Source organism: Lampetra planeri, unplaced genomic scaffold (genome assembly GCF_965212315.1).
Source record: "Lampetra planeri unplaced genomic scaffold, kcLamPlan1.2.h2 scaffold_1057, whole genome shotgun sequence".
NCBI classification, from domain to species: domain Eukaryota; kingdom Metazoa; phylum Chordata; class Hyperoartia; order Petromyzontiformes; family Petromyzontidae; genus Lampetra; species Lampetra planeri.
In genome coordinates, this window is record NW_027613767.1 from 2,643 (window position 1) to 19,560 (window position 16,918).

The window sequence follows — 16,918 nt, forward strand, 5'->3', positions numbered from 1 at the left end:
TTGTGTTTTTGACAAAAAAGACATGCTATAGCCTTTCAGTTTTTGACGAAATAAAACTCGTGCATGAGCCTTAGTTGTTTTTTTCATAACTAACGTTTTTTTGATGAAAAATGTCACGATATAGCCATGTTTTTCGATGAAAAAAAGTCATGTAATATTTCCGGAAAAAAAGACGTTATGCGGTAAGACTGTTTTTTGATGAAAATGAAGTCCATGCTATAACGTTTTTAAAAATTTTATTTAAAAAAAGTCATGTCATAGCCTTACGTTTCTAGACGAAATCGAAGTCATAGTATTGGTGAAAAAGAAGTAATATATGTATGTATGGATGTACACGCACATACCTACATATACTGTACACACAAAAATACACACATATATTGCTTCATTCATTAATAGTCACACACAAACAACACAGACAATAATCTGGTCCTCAGCGTTCTTAGGCGGCTTTCTGCAAGCAGGTTTATTACAAAGTAAAGTTACAGTAACAATTCTCATCTCTAACGAAATGAAACACACTGACACAGATGCACGAGAAAATGTCTACAGGAAGTGGCGCCTGCTCAGGTCAAAGCGAGCGTTGCTGTGAGGCGGTCGAACAAAGCAGTGGCTGCTGACAAACAAACAGGACGTGGAGGACCTCATGATATCAAGGTTTCTGCTACTTGTCTTTAATAGTGTTGTTGACAGTTTCTGCAGTGCTCTGGGGTTTAGTGTAGTTATATTGCATTGCCCTTAAAACGCACGTTGGCAGTATATTATAGCACTTGAGGAGATAATTGCAGTGCCTCAAATGGAGCCAGGATGCACTCAGAACATCAGCGCACATAAATTACAGTACATTCAGTAACTCTCCGAGCGCAGTCCTGCGTGTTACCTCCCATCAGTGTGCAGACACGTTCATTCATCGAGTGTTCATCAAACCTTCCCAGGCTTTGCGTCAGTAAAATAAAATACGATAAAAACAATTTGTTCACAAAAGAATTAAATACATTACAAACACATACTCCTGGCCAACAACATTCCATTCTCACATAATATTAAACCATTTCACCAGAATATTTTACATCTCAGCAACAATTTAAATAACACTCAACACATTTGCTCTTTAAATAAGATCATTTCCAGTGTCCGTCATGTGTTCGGTGTGCAACGAGCTCCTCGGTTTCTTCTTTTCAAGGCCACCGACTATCGTTTGGATCCCTTGCTCAGTTTACCTGTGGGCGTGGCTCTTCTCTGTGGAGTTGGGATCTTGGAGGGCTTACCTCCGTGCTGGCGGGAAGCAGAGCGCGGCGCCGCTCGTATCGAGTCGCCAACGGTCTCAGATGCGTCTGAACACACCGACTGAATGTCTGAGATGTCGAAGTCTGAGGCGTCACTTCCTCTGCGACTGCTCCCTCTGCTTCCGGCTTTACTTCCAGGTCGGCTGAGGATTTTCCTTGAATCTAAAACGACACGATGATGAAGGGATGAAACGCGATGAAATTAACGAGCAGCACTGCAGTGCACAAACTGCTCGCAGAACTACGAGTATATCGTTTTACAATTCCACCTTAAAATATACGACTGACCACGATGACTGATGAGCTGGTGTGATTTCATCTCCCACTTCCTTTTCTACTGTGTGTTCCTTAAGACTTAATTGACTGTAATTATTGTTACAAATCCCAGTAGTTTATCTATCTATGTATATATATTTACAGCAGTCTGGGGATTTTTCCGTGTGTCAACATCACTCCACTTGGACTCACCACCTGTCTGTGCTCGAGCCTTGAGCACGGCGGCGCTGATCAACGTTCCCTCCTCGCCGGACTGAAATCCTTTTCCCGACAAGTATCCTGGAAGACGCAGTTTGCTGCCTTGAACTGGTGTACTCTGTAAAAGACAGTCCACAGTCAGAGGTTTGTTTGTTCAGTGAGGGTCAACATGAAGCAGAACAATGAACCAGTCAACCAGGTTGGACACACGTTCTCATTCACTTTCAAAGAGTGTGTATGTCATTATAGTATTAGTCTTATTTTCAAAATAGCTGTAAATTCTGCCAACTCAGCAGGAAGTACTTAAGTAATTAATTAGCAGTAATTAGGTAAATCTGAACAGTTATGAGACAATCACACATTCACTGATCAAAAGCGAAGCTGTTACTTTCTCACATCAAACAACAAATGATTCACCACACCGCAGAAGCTGCAGAAGACCCAACTGCAATCCGCTTTCAGTCCAATCACAAATACTATAAAGTCTTCTACGCCTTCACAGTTTTGGATAATTTGGTGGCAGATGTCAGTTGGGTCCTCGGCGTTTCCACGTGGTGTTTGTGACGATACCTCTGAGGATGAACCTTGGCTCCCAAAGGAGTCGGAGGATTTAAGAGGACTGGAGGGTTTGCTGTTTGTAAGCCAGGGCTTATCATAATTGCGGGTTATGTGTTGGCAGGTCTGGGGAACAATGGCAAATCAAAAGGATGGATTCACAACTCAACAACAAAATGAGATGGAAAATCAGAGGAGCAACAGGAAATAAACGGCGAAATGATCAGTTCAATCAAGACCATCAATAAATGAGAGGAAAGAACTAATGAAGGTGGAATGATCGATCTGCAGAATGGAGACACCGCAGGTGACTGGACGACGGCCCTCGCTCACCTTGGGTGCGCTGGTCAGCGCCGGGTTCGATGGGATCGCACAGCTCATACTGGACATCGACCTGTTGGGCGACGCCCCCCTGGATGAGGGCCGAGATCGCCGGCCTCGGTAGCGGAAACTGGCCATGACCTGCGTGGTGCCCTCAGGGAGGATGAATTTCTCCCGCAGCTCCATGTTGGTCCGGCCCTTAGCTGAGAGACGACACACAAGAGTGAGCCTTTGCAAAGTTTTGGGATTGGTGCGGCGCTGATGATCACGAGGGACTCAAATGTTTCGACGTGAATTCAAATAAAAGTGGAATGAAAATGAAGCACGGTGAGAAAAACACCAACTCATGCAGCTTCACATCTCCAAACTGTCCTGCAGAAGTCCAACGACTGCTGCAACAGAGTTCTTCGGTTTAACACCGCACGCAATCATGTGATGAATTAAGATTCTCACATCAAATTGCAAATCTAAGAAAAAAAAAAAAAACGATTTGCTGAAACAAATGTCATGCACAGTGTTCATCAAGTGAACACTGATCTCCTCTTCACAACGACCGGCTTCATGGAAACAGGCAGCTCAGCATCTCTGAGCAGGATGATGTTTAAAGCAAAACCGAAAAATAAATCTCCATTCATATGCTGAGAGTGGTAGAAGGGTTAAAAACAAAAGGCAGAAAATATCTGTGTTTGTGCCTCGACGGGAAAAATCCCCAGCAGGTGATGTGACTCACAGAAGGACTGCATGCACGAAAAACCAGCCGGAGGCGAGTGAGTGCCGGCGTATGAGGATGTACACACCAACACAAGCAGCACGCGCTCGGATGTGCAGACAAACATACCACTGGTGGGTTCATGGAGCAAGGTGAGAAAGTGTGAGATTTGCCAACCTAGAGGAGACTGAGTAATCGAAGAGTTTGATTCCGAGCGCAACATTTTGCTCCCGTGGTGGTGAACTAGAAGAAATGATATTTTCCATGTTGAGCAGGAGGAAAGAAGGTGAAGTTACAGAAAAAGAAAGCAGAGCACCGTGTTTTCATCGCTAATCTGTCTCGTGTTCTTCTTTGTCTTGTTTTTTCATCAAACAAGTTCTATAACTCTGTAATCAGCAGCATCTAAATACTCTCCACCCTTCAGCAAAGTGTCCCAGAGTCTGAGTGAAACACATTTTCAAGCATCTGGTGATGAACTTTTGAACTCACCTCGACAGGGGTCGTTCTTCACCAGGAACTCGTCCAGAAGCCATCCAGCCACCCCCCACCCGCACCATCACAGTGCTGCGCAAAATGCGCACCAGACGAAGCTGTTGAGAGTCTCCAAACTGCGGCAGATGACGGGAAAACAGAGGAGTCGGCTGTGAACACTGAACACGTACGTGCTTTCCTGCAGGTTTCAACCCAGGCAACACAGAAAACTAGACCGCTTTGGACAATCACACTTATTCCATTTTGTGTTAGTGATATTATTAATATTATATATAATGAAATACAGAGAGGTTTATCTTTTGACAGTTTGACAACTGTTTGGACTTAACCTGGAGGTGAGCTGCAGCAGAGAAATCTTCACTCTGCCATTCATTCCTTTCTGATCCCTTTTCCAGGCTGAATGAAAAATCTATCGTATGTGCTTTGTGCCCATTTCAGGTCGAACTTCCTTTTCATGTTGCACAAGGTTGCACAAGCAGGACTTTGACACATTACATTTTCATTCTCAAGGACACAAATCACACAGAGAAGAGTCCAACTGGTTCTCTTCCATTCATGAACCGGACCATTCCAGGATTTACATGTGATTATGAAGAGCTTTAACCCTGGAGAGTCTTTCTAATACATATACATGTAATATTTGTCAAATCCATTTAATTCTGCGTTAATATCAACAATCAACGCAAGCAGTTGTGTCATTTGATCCGGTTGACTCCTCAGGGTTAAACCTAATTATCCTTTAATTTAGATCCTGATTGAACCGTGTCTCTTCCTGTCTCTGAAGATGAGTGAGGCTCCATTCTTTTGATCCAAGAATAATCATTCTGACTCGGCTGTTTGTATTTGTCACTGATCAAATAACAGCTGAGCCTGAAAAAAAACACAAAGTGTAGTGCATCACTTGACCACCAGGAGGTGCTGCTGCACAGCAATTTGCCTTCACCTGACCAGCCAGGTCTGACCAGGCAGACCATCGACAGCTTGGTGTCGAGCCTGATTCGGCAGGTCAGTGGTTCGAGTGGAAGAGATTCAGCTGGAAATGACCATTATTATTATTATAATTTTTTTGCTTTTTTAAACACAAGGAACAAAAGTCACGCAGGACGATCACAGCCGCATGCTTCACGTCTATAACAAACTCACGTCATGACCGGACACACATACAGCAGCCACCTGCAATCCGCCACCGCGTGCTATGACTACAAATCAGGATGCATTTTGACACTGATGCAGAACCAATGCAGCTAAGTCCAACGACACACTGAGAACAACATGAGGAATGAGATCATTTCTGTCTAATCCACGACAGTGTGACACGCAGACACGAGCAAACACTGATGACCCTCCACTGAGTGCCCGGTACCTCGATCAAATCTCTTAAACAGGGAACAAGTCTGTATGATTCTCAGAATGATTCGATGCCACTGGTGATTCTAAGTGATCAGATACATTAAAAGGTGATGGAGTTTGAATAATGATCTGGAGGAAAAGAGGCACAAGAAACATTTGAAGAATGACCATTTACCAGAAATACAGCTTTCCAAAACTGCAACGTGTAGGTGAGGGGTAAGATTTTGATTTTCCCTGTTTGCTATTGTCTCATCGCCGATTAAGGAGTCATGTAAGCAGTGAACCAGACCAAACTGTCAAAAGAATTATTTCAATTCATTGTTGTGTCAGACATGAAAACACACCACCACTGTCACACCCTCACTTATTCATCCCACGTGGACGCATGAACCCCTTTAGAGGAAGTTTTACATTGCGACATGCACACAAATGAAAAGCAGAAGTTACTCATTGAACTCATCGACGGCGCCCAGATGTGAGAAAACAAATTCATAAACATAAACAGTGTCAGTTAGACAGAAGTATGTCCAGCCTGTGTCGAGGTAAAACATGGTGCACACATCCAGCGTCACTGTCCCAAAGCGCCCAGCAGGTGAGTTTAAACAAACAGGGGCTGGAATGGGTTTAGCATGTTAATACCGCATTTTCTGAAACTCAAAAGTAGATGAACTACGTGCTGATTGTTTGGAAACTAACTCTGTGTCATCATCTGTAAAATCTGCCGACACATTCGTTTCTTTTACAGCCAATGTTCACGTAAGTCAAATAAGACAAACACTTTTAACTCCTACTTCTGAGTTCCAGTCTGGGAACGTAAGCCAAGGGTCTGGGCACAGGTAATCACAAAGCAAACAAGGCAAATCATAAAAACAAAGGCAGAGGGGGACAGAGATGACGAGGGCGTTAATATGTACCTGGTTTCCGAGGTAGAACTGGTGATGTGACGAACAACAGAGAAATACACGTTAGAGTTCTGTCGCTTCGCCTGCACAGCATCATCAGAGGAACACAACTGTTCCTTTAACAGGTGGAAATCCACTTACTCTGTATTTGTTGGCGCCAATCTGCTCCACTTGGAACCGTTTTGGACATTTGCATTTGGCCACCTGACGTGTGACCTGAAAAACACATTCAGCGTCTCATCCGAGTGCACGTTCGCAAACGCCTCTATCGACGTGAGAACTTCAGCTACCTCGTCTTCGATTTTGTCTGCGTCTGTCAGCGGTTTGTAAGCGTCCTTGTTGGGATGGAGCGCTGCGACAAACTCGTAGTAGTCGATGTAGCCGTCGCCGTCTCGGTCAAATATGTCGGCCACAGCGCTCATCTCCAGGCGGCTCGTAGGGAATTCTGGGAAAGAATAATGTCGTATTAACGGCAGCATCCGGCAGCAGCTTGTACTGTGTGCGTCTTGTGGACACTTACTGGAGGAGAGAATTCCCTCGATGAACTCCTGACGAGTCACCTTGCCGTCCTGGTCCTTGTCGATGCGGCGGAAGAAATCCATGACGCGGGACTTTTTATGGTTCATCCAGCGCATGTAGCGTTTCCGCCACACGTCGAAGTCAAAGTTGGCAAATTCCTTCAACTGGACGGAGACAAAACGACTCAAGATGAGAGGTTCAAATGTTTGTAGGTCAAAGAGGAAACATTTGTGTCGTTCATCAGGGTGACAACAGCACTCTGTGTCACAAAAGAGCCACTTGGACGGCGACACCAACAGATATTCTCATCCCAACATGTCCGTCATTCATTCTCTGGGCTCGCATCCAAACTTCCAAAACCAAAAAAATGTCACGGACACATTTCACGGGTGTTTGGCTGACTCGACATGAACGCAGCAGACAGGCTGCAGCTGGATGGGATCATCCAGAATCTGCTGCTGGAGGCAAACAGAGCGTGAATTTATTGTGTGTGTATGTGTGTTGGAAACTAATCAGAGACCAGCAGGGATGAGAAGACACATGACTTCTGAGTAAATAACACTTTTTCTGTCACCTCGTGGTCCTTTAGTGTTCGTGTTCGTTCACCTCGTAGAGCTGCTCCACAGGACGTCACCGACGTGCCTTTGACCTCACGGAGCCGCTGACATTTTGTTATCGTGTGACTTGTTGTTGCATGTTAGCTTTAATCTGAACACGAGATTTACAGGTACATCACTGAGCAGGGGGCTTAAAAGGACTTTGCCTCTTCGTGCCGGCACAGCTCAGCGTGGACGACTAATCAGATTTCTCAGTCTATAGAAATTATGGGATTTATTGCATGAATTGCTTACAACAGCAATGAGTGCACCCTTGAGAATCTGTGCAGATTTCCCTTTAAATGCGACAGACTTACCTCCTCCAGTCTGTCCAAAGCGTCGTTGAGTTTCCTCCGTCTGTCCAGCGCCAGCAGCCACACGTGCTGCCACTTGCTGACCAGCAGGTTGACGCGGGGGTTCTTGGTTTCGATGGGCGCTTGTGTCGCCGACGCGTACATGGTTTGCGTGGGGGAACGTTTTCCTGCAAGTGAAAGACGAGAAGCCTTCAAAGGGTCTGCTCTGGAAACGCGTCATCCGGAGGAATTGTCAGGCGATGACATCATTCCAGGTGCTGAGGATGTCGTGTGACTCAACACTCGGCCAGATGCTTCAGGTCAAACTCTGTCATACGTACTTCCAGCTCTTCCTTTGTCAAGCACGGGGATTTGAGACTGGACTGGAGTCTCCATTGCGGCCTTCCGTTTGTGTGTCTTTGTGATTTTGTCGACATCTGGCTGCTTCCTGGTCATTTCCTCCATGAACGCCTGCACGGTGAAGCAACACTCGGTCAAACCTCAAATGAACAGCGATGGCGGAAGCGAATACGCTTGTGTTAGCATTTAAAAAGTTAAAAAAAAACAACACGAGTTGTCTTCACCTGATGTTCTGCAATGAGACCTTTGACCTCCTCGATCTCCTGCGGCAGCGGCTCCCTGTCTTTGTCGCTGAGGTTGGACTCGGCCCACTGCAGCCACGTCAGCAGCTCCTCCAGCAGCTGCTGAGTGGCCAGCAGCTCGCTGAGGGCGGCGGCCAGTCGCTGCTGGTGCTGCCGCGCCCACGCCTGCACCTGCACCGGCAACAGGACACGGGCCACACGTTAGAGGATCACACCTGATCAGACATGGCGACTCAGACGGGCTGACAAGGGACAAGGCAGCAAACCACACCCCTACATTTCTACCACCATCAGTTGTGTTCGAACGTTTCTGCGCAGCATATCTGCATCAACACACCGAAGATGGTTGACGCCCGGATTACATGACTTTGTAGGAATTCTGCAGCGGTGCTTGATCGTGCGTGTGTTTGTGTGTGTGTGTGTGTGTGTGCTGCACCTCTTCAAACCGAGCTTTAATGATCGTGTTCCAGTGTTTGATGGTTGTGATTGAGTCTGGATGGCAGAGGCCCAGAATCGCTTCTCCCATACTGGTCGCTTTATGCAGAGGCGTTCGCTTCTCCTCCAGTTTCTTCAAAAACTCCTTCAAATGCAGAACAGAAATAACTGACTTCTCCCCAGCACATTTAAAAACCTGTCAGTTTTTTTCTGCAGTTCGTAAACAATCACTGAAGCATATTTTTTGAGCCATTTCTTCATAAATAAACAACAAGCCAGAACAGGTTCAAAGCATAGTTAAGTACGTCGCTTGCCTGGTGTTGGTCGATCAGTGTCCGCAGGGCCTCCTCGTCATCCGGCAGGTTACCATGGAAACGCAGACTCTGCTCAGCCTCGGCCAGCCACTCCAGCAGGATGTGAACAGTGGAGTGAAACTCCTCAGCCTGAAGCAGATGGCATGTCAGCACCAGCAGTGGTGATTTTATGACCTGGTCTTCGCTGTACGTGTGTGGGGGGGGGGTCTGTGCGGTACCTGACACAGCGCCTGCTCCAGCCGGGCCTGTTTGGACACGGACAGGTTGCACACCGTCTCCCAGCGGGTGCTCAGCTCCTGCATCTGCACTTTGACCCAAGAGGAGTCGTCGTGGCTGCTGTCGATCAGATCCCTGGCGGAACGTTTCAGGGCCTGAACGCTGACTGTCCGCTTCCCTAACTCCTTCTGGAAAACCTGCAGAGCCCCGGAAACAAACTGGACTCAGCTTCAGATGGAATCTTAAACAGATGCTGTGGTCTTTAACCCTTTATAGGGCGAGAAACCATATCTGATCACTTCCATCTGTCTCTCTCACTAATTATTTACTTTTCTTAAATAAATATAATTTATTCACTATACTACACACGTGAACATTCATTGATGGATTTTTCTGAGAAATATTTACTTACAGTTCCGGGGTATTCATATTTAACACGGTAACACCATTTGATTTGATACTGGATGCCAGTGAGTCATTACGGTAATGACAGCAACTCGGACGTGGATTGCAACTTCTGAACTTGCAGTAACTGGTCCAACGTTTTCTGATAATAGTCACGTAATTAGGGTACCAAAGTATGCTAGAGTGAATGTAGCGCCGGGGTTACTGTCGGTATGAAAGGTTTAAAGACAAAGAAGTGGTTCCAGTTACAGCTGTCCTGACCTGGGTCTCTGCTTATCAACCATTTGCCTGTGAAGACGCTACAATGCAGCTGAACTTATTCAGACAAGGCTGCTGGAACATGAAAGCAGGTTGTTCCAGACTTTCTATTGAACCTTTGTGTTCTTTGTAATCCAGCAGCGACATGTTCTGAGAGTGTTTTATTTATTCACTTGATTCAATGCAGAGATGCAATAAAAGCACTCGGAGCAAACACCTGGGACAATGTGTGTGTGTGTTGTACCTTGTGGTTGTCTATCAGGTTGAGGACCAGGTCGATGTCTCCGTGGACCGGCTGGTCCTCAGCCAGCTGAGGTTCTACTCTGTACAGCCAGTCGATGAGAGCCTGCAGAGCGTCTGTGAACTGTCCAGAGAACAGCAGCGCCTCCTCCAGCTTGTTTTGTCTGCAGGAAATGACCGTCCACGAGACTTAAAGACCTCATCCGAACACTAGCCACCGAGGTTTTAGTCATGAAGTAAGAAAAAAATAACAATTTCTATGTGGACTCATTGTCATCTCACTGACTCTAATCAGAGATGCGTGTTCGTACCTTTCTATGGATTTGCCACAGACAGTGTCCCACTTGTCCCTGAGTTCGCTCAGCATGTCATCCAGTTTCTGATTATCATCCTGAAGAGACGTCTTGTCCTTCAGGGCGCGGCCAGTTCGAGCGGTGGTGTCATACACCGAGTGCTTGCTTCCCAGTGCTTTCTGGAATTCCTGTATGCGACATCCAAATATAAATCAATATATACATCATTTGTCTGATCTGCCCAGTGCAGCAGGAACGCATACAAACTGCACAGTGAGATCAAAACTAATCGTCCATTATTTACTGAATAACACTGGACTGTCAGTGTTTCTATTGTCTGTAAGTCTGATAGAATCTTAATCTGTGTGAAGAAATTAAAAAACAAATTAAAAAAAATAGGTCAAAACTCAAGAGCCACTGGTCCAAAGAGATTAAAAGTATCCAAAAGCAGGGCTACCCCTGAGAGATTCACTCCATTCTGGGATTATGTCAGGATTAGCACAATCTGCCTCAACAACACTGACGGGAGCAGAAGCATGACGAATGTGTTTCAACAGATTTCACTGTTGTTTACACTCAGCTCTCAACGCTGGTTGGATGTGTAGTACATGTCCAGAGCTCCAGAGCTCCAGAGCTCCAGTGGTGTGACGCTCGGGCACCTTGTGCTGTGACAGCTGCATCTTCAGTTTGCCTGGGTCGTTGGAAACTTCCACCTCAGAGTCCAGAGTCTTCTCGGACTCGTCCAGCCACTCCATCAGTTTGTTCCAAGTTTCATGGAACTAAGGGAAGACAAATTCACATTTGTGAGTGCGATGTCTTTGTTGTCTCAGGCTCGGACTCACTTCATTCAGCAGAGATACGCTGCAGCACCTGTTTCGCCCCGTTTCCTGGCGTCATCCAGCAGACGGCCTCGCTCCACCGACCGCTGCACCAGCTTCTCCCAGCGGCTCTGCACGCTGAGCAGCAGGTTCTTGATCAGAACCACGTCCTGTTTCTGGCTGAAGTACTTCAACTGTGTGCCTGTCTTGTCTAGGTCAATGATGTGATCTCTGTGGGAGTTCACCTCCGTCACAAACATCTGCACACACACACACACACACACACACAAATATTGACTATTAACCATCAATTCATGTGTGCAAGCACTGAATGAAAACACAAGCAGACGCTTGCAACTTAATTATGTGTGTGTGTGTGTGTGTGTAGATATATTCTAAAGACGTTATAATGCACAACAATGAATTCAATGCAAAGTCTTGCCATCAGCGTTTTGTTTTGTATCAGATGTTGTGTAACTCTTTACCTTATGCTCATCAATCTGAAACATGATCGTCTCCAAAATAAGAGATGCGGGTGAAACCATGTTGAGCGTCTGCTCTGCCTGCGTGAGCCAATTGATGAAGTCCTGCAGAGAGTTGTGGAAGTCCGTGGCCAGCGTCAAAGCGTCCTCCAGTTTCACCTGCACACATAAAAACATCCGTGCTTTTTTTTTTCTTTCCGTGTTAAACAGCCCAGAGGCTCCTGTGCTGTAATAAACGGAACAGAGGCCGAATCACACTGTTCCGTGATGGATCAGTTACTACAACACCAGATAAAGGGAGGATAAAACAATTAGGACCAACATGCCCCCTGTTTAGACAGGAAGTTATCATCTCTGAGGCTGATGGTGATGATAAAGCAGAAATGTAATGATGGTCTTTAATTACATAATGAATCAGCTAAAAAAACATCTGTTAGCCAGCAGAAGAAGCTCAGCACATGGCTGTTAATGACATTACAGACGTGAGCGCTATGGGTCATGGCGCTTTGCCTTCACGTATCCTGTTTAGAACCAGATCTATTATTAGAAATCTCCTCACTGGACCAGCGGCGCTGCTGAGTGTTTGGCGAACGGCTGTAATGTTGTGCAGCTCCAAGAGTCACCAGACAACTTCTGGGAACAGGACCAACGTAAATCTGCAGCGAGCGGACGAGCTCCATATTTGTAGTGAGAGTGGCAGGTTTGTCTGAAATATGTCACAATGTCTACTTGTTGTTTTTTTCGCACAAATGTCAGTTATTTCTTACAAGAAGTTGCTATGGCAACATATGAGCGACGACTGCCGTGACCTACAGTGAAATGTCTTCCTGTATCCTCACTCCAGTCTACATCAGCAGCTCTCATTGGTTCCGTACCTTCCTCTCAGCAACCTTCGCCTGCACAGCGTTCCACTTGTCCTTCAGACTGGTCAGGTCCTGCTCCATGTTGCTGTCCGGACTCCCGGGCGCCATGGTGAGCAGCTGCTGACCCTTCTTCATCAGCTCCTGGTACAGCTCCTCCTTCAGCTCCAGGGCGGCACACAGTTCCTGTAGGGGGGCAAGAGCGGTGCACAGTGACTACAGGTGCCTCTCAAGAAAGATTTATTTGTCCTTGAATTTTTAATTCAAAGAGTGAAACTTTCATATATTTTAGATTCATTAAAGAGACACTGAAATATTTCAAAATCCTGTATCTCAGATTTGAGATTTATGGTATTTAAACTACATAATTAGTGGTTGACTCAAATCTCACACAAAATACTGTAATATTTTGAGATTTTTAGCTAGTTTTAGCTGAAGGCTTCAATTATCAAAATTAAAATAAAAATGTAACATTTTAGTTTACATATAATGGAGTTTATATGGACGTTTACCCTAATATTCATATTTTTAGATGAAATGAACATTTTGATAATAATAATGATAATAATAATAATAGGAAATATGTATCTTATTTGATTATATTATTATTTTTACTGTTTCAACTTATTTGAGTAGGCTCTTAAATTAAAATTGCACTCGTGCCTTCAGTTTCCTAATGATCAGAAAAGAGAAGAAAAAAAACCCCTCATACTTTGCAGTGTCATTTAATTTTCACACTTGAGATAAAACACAGAGGCGGAGACACTACTTGTCTCCATGTGAGCCTGCCATCTGTACGCCGCCTTTCATAGGGTTAAACACATACCAGATGGGCGTTAAGCTGCTCCCGGGCCGTGTCTGGTAAGCCTCCCACAGCCTTTGATGCCAACAGCTGACGTTCTGTGTCTTTCAGCCATTGCTGCATATCTTCCACTTCACCATGGAAACCCTGGGCCTGCAACACAATACAACCTGAGTCAGGACAAAAGGTGTCACGCACCCTCATTGTTAGGATCCTCAGGCTCGGTGGGGAGGACGTCACTGTTACTAAGTCCTGGGCTTCAATCAGCTCCCACAAGTATCAGTGAGTCGTAACTGTAGACTGAAACGCCCGAGGTGCAGTAGATTGGAAGTAATTCATAAAACTTTTCATTGAGCTGTGAGCATTTAGCCTTTTACATCGACTAAAATTAAAAGGAACGTGTCTCCCCTTTCAAAACAAACAAAGGATTTGGCACCAAACAACAGACATTTGGCACGACTGAGTCAGTGGAGACGCTCAGTGCTGCCAAAAAAAAAACAACAGATCCTCGTAATAAATATAAAAGAATCTTATCTATTTAGTAATGTCTGAAATGCACAAAATGCGTGAAAAATCCTTTTTGATAGTAAACCAACGCAGAAATGATCTCATTCCTCTAATAAAGAAGATTGCTCCATACAAACAGGAAATGGATTGGTTTGATACCTGGAGCAGAGAACTTTCCAGCTGCTGCCTCCTCTGCTCCGTCTTCTCCTGGATGGATTTTCCAGCGCTGGTTCAGATTCTCCAGTTTGCTCTGCAGACAAGAAGCTTCCTCCCCGGCGCTAGATTCCACCAGATCCCGACCTGCTCTGTTCACAGTCTCCACTGTGGATTTGTGAGCCAACACGTCGATCTGAAGAACCTGAAGAGACGGGAAGAGGTTCTTCTTCACTCACTAATTTGGGAATAGACTGTCATGTGGAGCTGCTGATGCTCATTCATTTTCCTCTCAGACTTTATACACTCTGATTGTTCACAGGAATGATGTTTACGTGATGCTTGGCGAGCTCTATCTCAATGGCTTTGGGGTCTCCTCCGGCCTTCTTCTGCTCATCCAGCAGCTCCTCGGTGTGGCTCATCCAGGCCAGCAGCTCATCCAGTGCATGCTGGAACTGTCCCAGAGCCAGAAGGCCTCCCTCCAGTTTGTGCTGGATTAATGACAGATTAAACCATTAGCTGGGGCAGAGATCACATGACTCCGAACATCCCGACAGTTTATGACAAGGTTGTCCCCTATTTTATTTCCACGATGTGTCAGACCTGTCGGCTGATGATCTTCTCATCCAGGTTCTGCCAGAGCATCTTGAGCTCAGACATGGGCTCCTGGATGGCGCAGCGATCGGCCTCCTCCGTCACCTTCTTCAGCAGGAGGCCGGCCTGGTGGTTCAGACGCTCCATCTCGATCTGCAGCTGGTACGCCTCTCCTTTGAACTCCTGGGGAAAGCCCAACACACAGTCTTTGCAGCTCATCGTACGTCAAGCAAGCGCTGCTGATGCATGAGGTGATTTCTCGGAGGGTTTGATGCAGTTTCAGTACACAGACGTCGTTTCATCACGGTACCTTGAGCTCTACAATCTGCTGCTTGACAGTTTCCAGGTCTGTGCCCACAGGCGACATGGAGTCCAGTTTGCTCTCCAGAATATCCACCCAGTCAAACATTCCCTGGGAGAGGAGGTGGACAGACCAATGTTACTGGGACACGCCGAGCTTTAGTGCACACAGAGTCCGGTTTCACACGCCGCGTCTTGTTGTGCTCTGAGATAAATCTGCGGTTGTTGAGAGTCGCAACACAAACTAAAATGAGCAACAACAAAAAACCTGACTAGTCGTCATTTAAAAGGATTGTAAAAGTCACTTGAATTAAAGCGTCTGCGTCGAGCAGTGCGGTCGGCGTTTTTAATGAAGTGAAAAAAGACGGTTTGGTTTCAGCTTTTTATAGAATGAAACTTAATGAACACAGGTGTTTCTTCTATTCATTACCACTTAAAGTGAGATAAAAACCACAATTCAACCAACACTATGCTACCAAACACTGACATTTGATTCAACAGATTGTTGTTATTGTTGGATAAATATGTTTTCTTGATGACTATCAACAGTACTCAATAATATTAAGACAAGTACACCAAAGGATTTTGAGTATTTCCATTGAAACGTCTCTCTTTGGGACCATTTGTTACTGTTGGTTGATGATTCCAGTTCAGCAGTGGTCAAAGTACCTGCAGGCCGTCCTGGAACTGCACCGCAGCCTGCATGGCCTCCTCCAGACGCTCCACCCGCTCCTTCCACGTCTTATTCAGGTTCTCCCACGCCGAATTCACCTGCACATGGAACATTAGTACCTGGAGCGTGAGGCCTGTGCAGCTTTACAAAGGTGAAGAAGAAATCCTACCTCGTCCACACTTTTCTTTATCACAGGTTTGTCGGGTTCCCCGCAGGCGGCGATGAGCTCAGCCCCCTGGTTTCTGACCACATCCAGCTCCTCCTGAAGCCCATCGATCTCCTCCTTGAAGCCCTACAGAGGTAAAAAGCTGGAGTTAACCCTCACAGCCGGTCTCAGGCAGTTTCTGAGAACATCTGAACGTCTGTACGCGTCGGACCTCCACAAACTCCTGCTGCTGTTTGACCACAGACGGGTCGACTCCGGGCTCCTCCAGCTCCCGCAGCAGGTCCTGGCTGTCTTTGATGGTGGCAATCAGAGCGCAGTGATCGCACCAGAACTTGTCGGCGAGGTCCATCACATCCAGCAGCTTGGCCTCCCGCTCCTCCAGCAAGGCGTGGATGTCGTTCCAGAGGAAAACCATCTGGTCCAGTTTGTCTTGTACAGCTGATGAGAAGAAGAACAATGACGATGATGAGGAATATTCAAAACAACAAAAAAGAAAAGAGAAAAGATTTGGTTTCTCTTGGTCTATCTACTGTATCTGTGGTTGTGAAATAATGACACTCAAGTTTTGGGTGTTTGGTCAAAACTAACTTCTAACTTCTCTTTCAATGGATAGCTGAGTTCAAAGTTGATAAATGCCTTAAAACGGACAAACGAGATGATTTGTCACCTTTGGCAGAGACGTCTTTGTCGGTGCCTTCGGCTCGCGCGATCATCTCTTCGCCACGCTGACGCAGCGTCTCATACGAAGGCTGCAGCTTCTCCAGGTCCATGGAGACGGACTTGTTCTCCGCGATCTGCTCCCTGATCTTGTCCACCTCCACTGAGATGGAGGGAGGCTGACGCAGGCGCTCTGCGATCCGTTCCAGGGATTCCAGCATGGGGTCGATTTTATCATGGAACTGGTGCGAAACAAGAGGAGAAACTAAATCTGTAAGAAAGTCCGTCCACCTAGAATGTCTTGATTTCGTCATCAGGTTTCTACTTTGTCTTGACTTTCTCTTACAGGAAGCCCCTTGTGATGTGTGTATTGTAACAAACCGCTGGTTTACTTCTATTACAAAGTGCCAGTATGATTTCATTTCTACCTGGGTAGATTTGGAGATGGCCTCGTCCAGCGTGGCGGCTCTTTGTTTGACGTCGGCCTTCAGTTGAGAGTAGAGCTGGTCGGAGGCCGTGTACTTCTCTCTGATGGACTCGCCCTCCACTGGACTCAGTTCTAGTAACTGAGGTCCGGTTTTATTCATCTTGTCGATGTGAGGTTTGTGCTCAGCGATCAGCTCGCGCATTTGCTGCAGAGGACACG

General features: G+C 46.0%; 1 protein-coding gene across 1 annotated transcript in view; it reads right to left on the bottom strand.

Moving 5' to 3' along the window:
* Positions 1 to 1,191: 1,191 nt before the first annotated feature.
* LOC144738571 (dystonin-like) overlaps positions 1,192 to 16,918 on the bottom strand; it is a gene marked incomplete at its 5' end in the record, with an annotated part of 29,933 nt that continues 14,206 nt past the window's right edge. Inside the window, 34 exon segments of the mRNA XM_078621573.1 lie at positions 1,192 to 1,448; positions 1,755 to 1,878; positions 2,331 to 2,441; positions 2,649 to 2,839; positions 3,523 to 3,588; positions 3,835 to 3,871; positions 3,873 to 3,953; positions 6,102 to 6,119; positions 6,231 to 6,305; positions 6,380 to 6,534; positions 6,610 to 6,772; positions 7,522 to 7,685; positions 7,839 to 7,968; positions 8,082 to 8,270; positions 8,536 to 8,679; positions 8,849 to 8,977; positions 9,067 to 9,261; positions 9,972 to 10,131; positions 10,279 to 10,448; positions 10,920 to 11,039; positions 11,129 to 11,338; positions 11,564 to 11,719; positions 12,436 to 12,606; positions 13,247 to 13,375; positions 13,889 to 13,942; positions 13,944 to 14,087; positions 14,218 to 14,373; positions 14,486 to 14,659; positions 14,787 to 14,888; positions 15,446 to 15,547; positions 15,619 to 15,732; positions 15,818 to 16,053; positions 16,283 to 16,514; positions 16,701 to 16,904. Of these exon segments, the coding sequence (XP_078477699.1) occupies positions 1,192 to 1,448; positions 1,755 to 1,878; positions 2,331 to 2,441; positions 2,649 to 2,839; positions 3,523 to 3,588; positions 3,835 to 3,871; positions 3,873 to 3,953; positions 6,102 to 6,119; positions 6,231 to 6,305; positions 6,380 to 6,534; positions 6,610 to 6,772; positions 7,522 to 7,685; positions 7,839 to 7,968; positions 8,082 to 8,270; positions 8,536 to 8,679; positions 8,849 to 8,977; positions 9,067 to 9,261; positions 9,972 to 10,131; positions 10,279 to 10,448; positions 10,920 to 11,039; positions 11,129 to 11,338; positions 11,564 to 11,719; positions 12,436 to 12,606; positions 13,247 to 13,375; positions 13,889 to 13,942; positions 13,944 to 14,087; positions 14,218 to 14,373; positions 14,486 to 14,659; positions 14,787 to 14,888; positions 15,446 to 15,547; positions 15,619 to 15,732; positions 15,818 to 16,053; positions 16,283 to 16,514; positions 16,701 to 16,904 (4,863 nt within the window).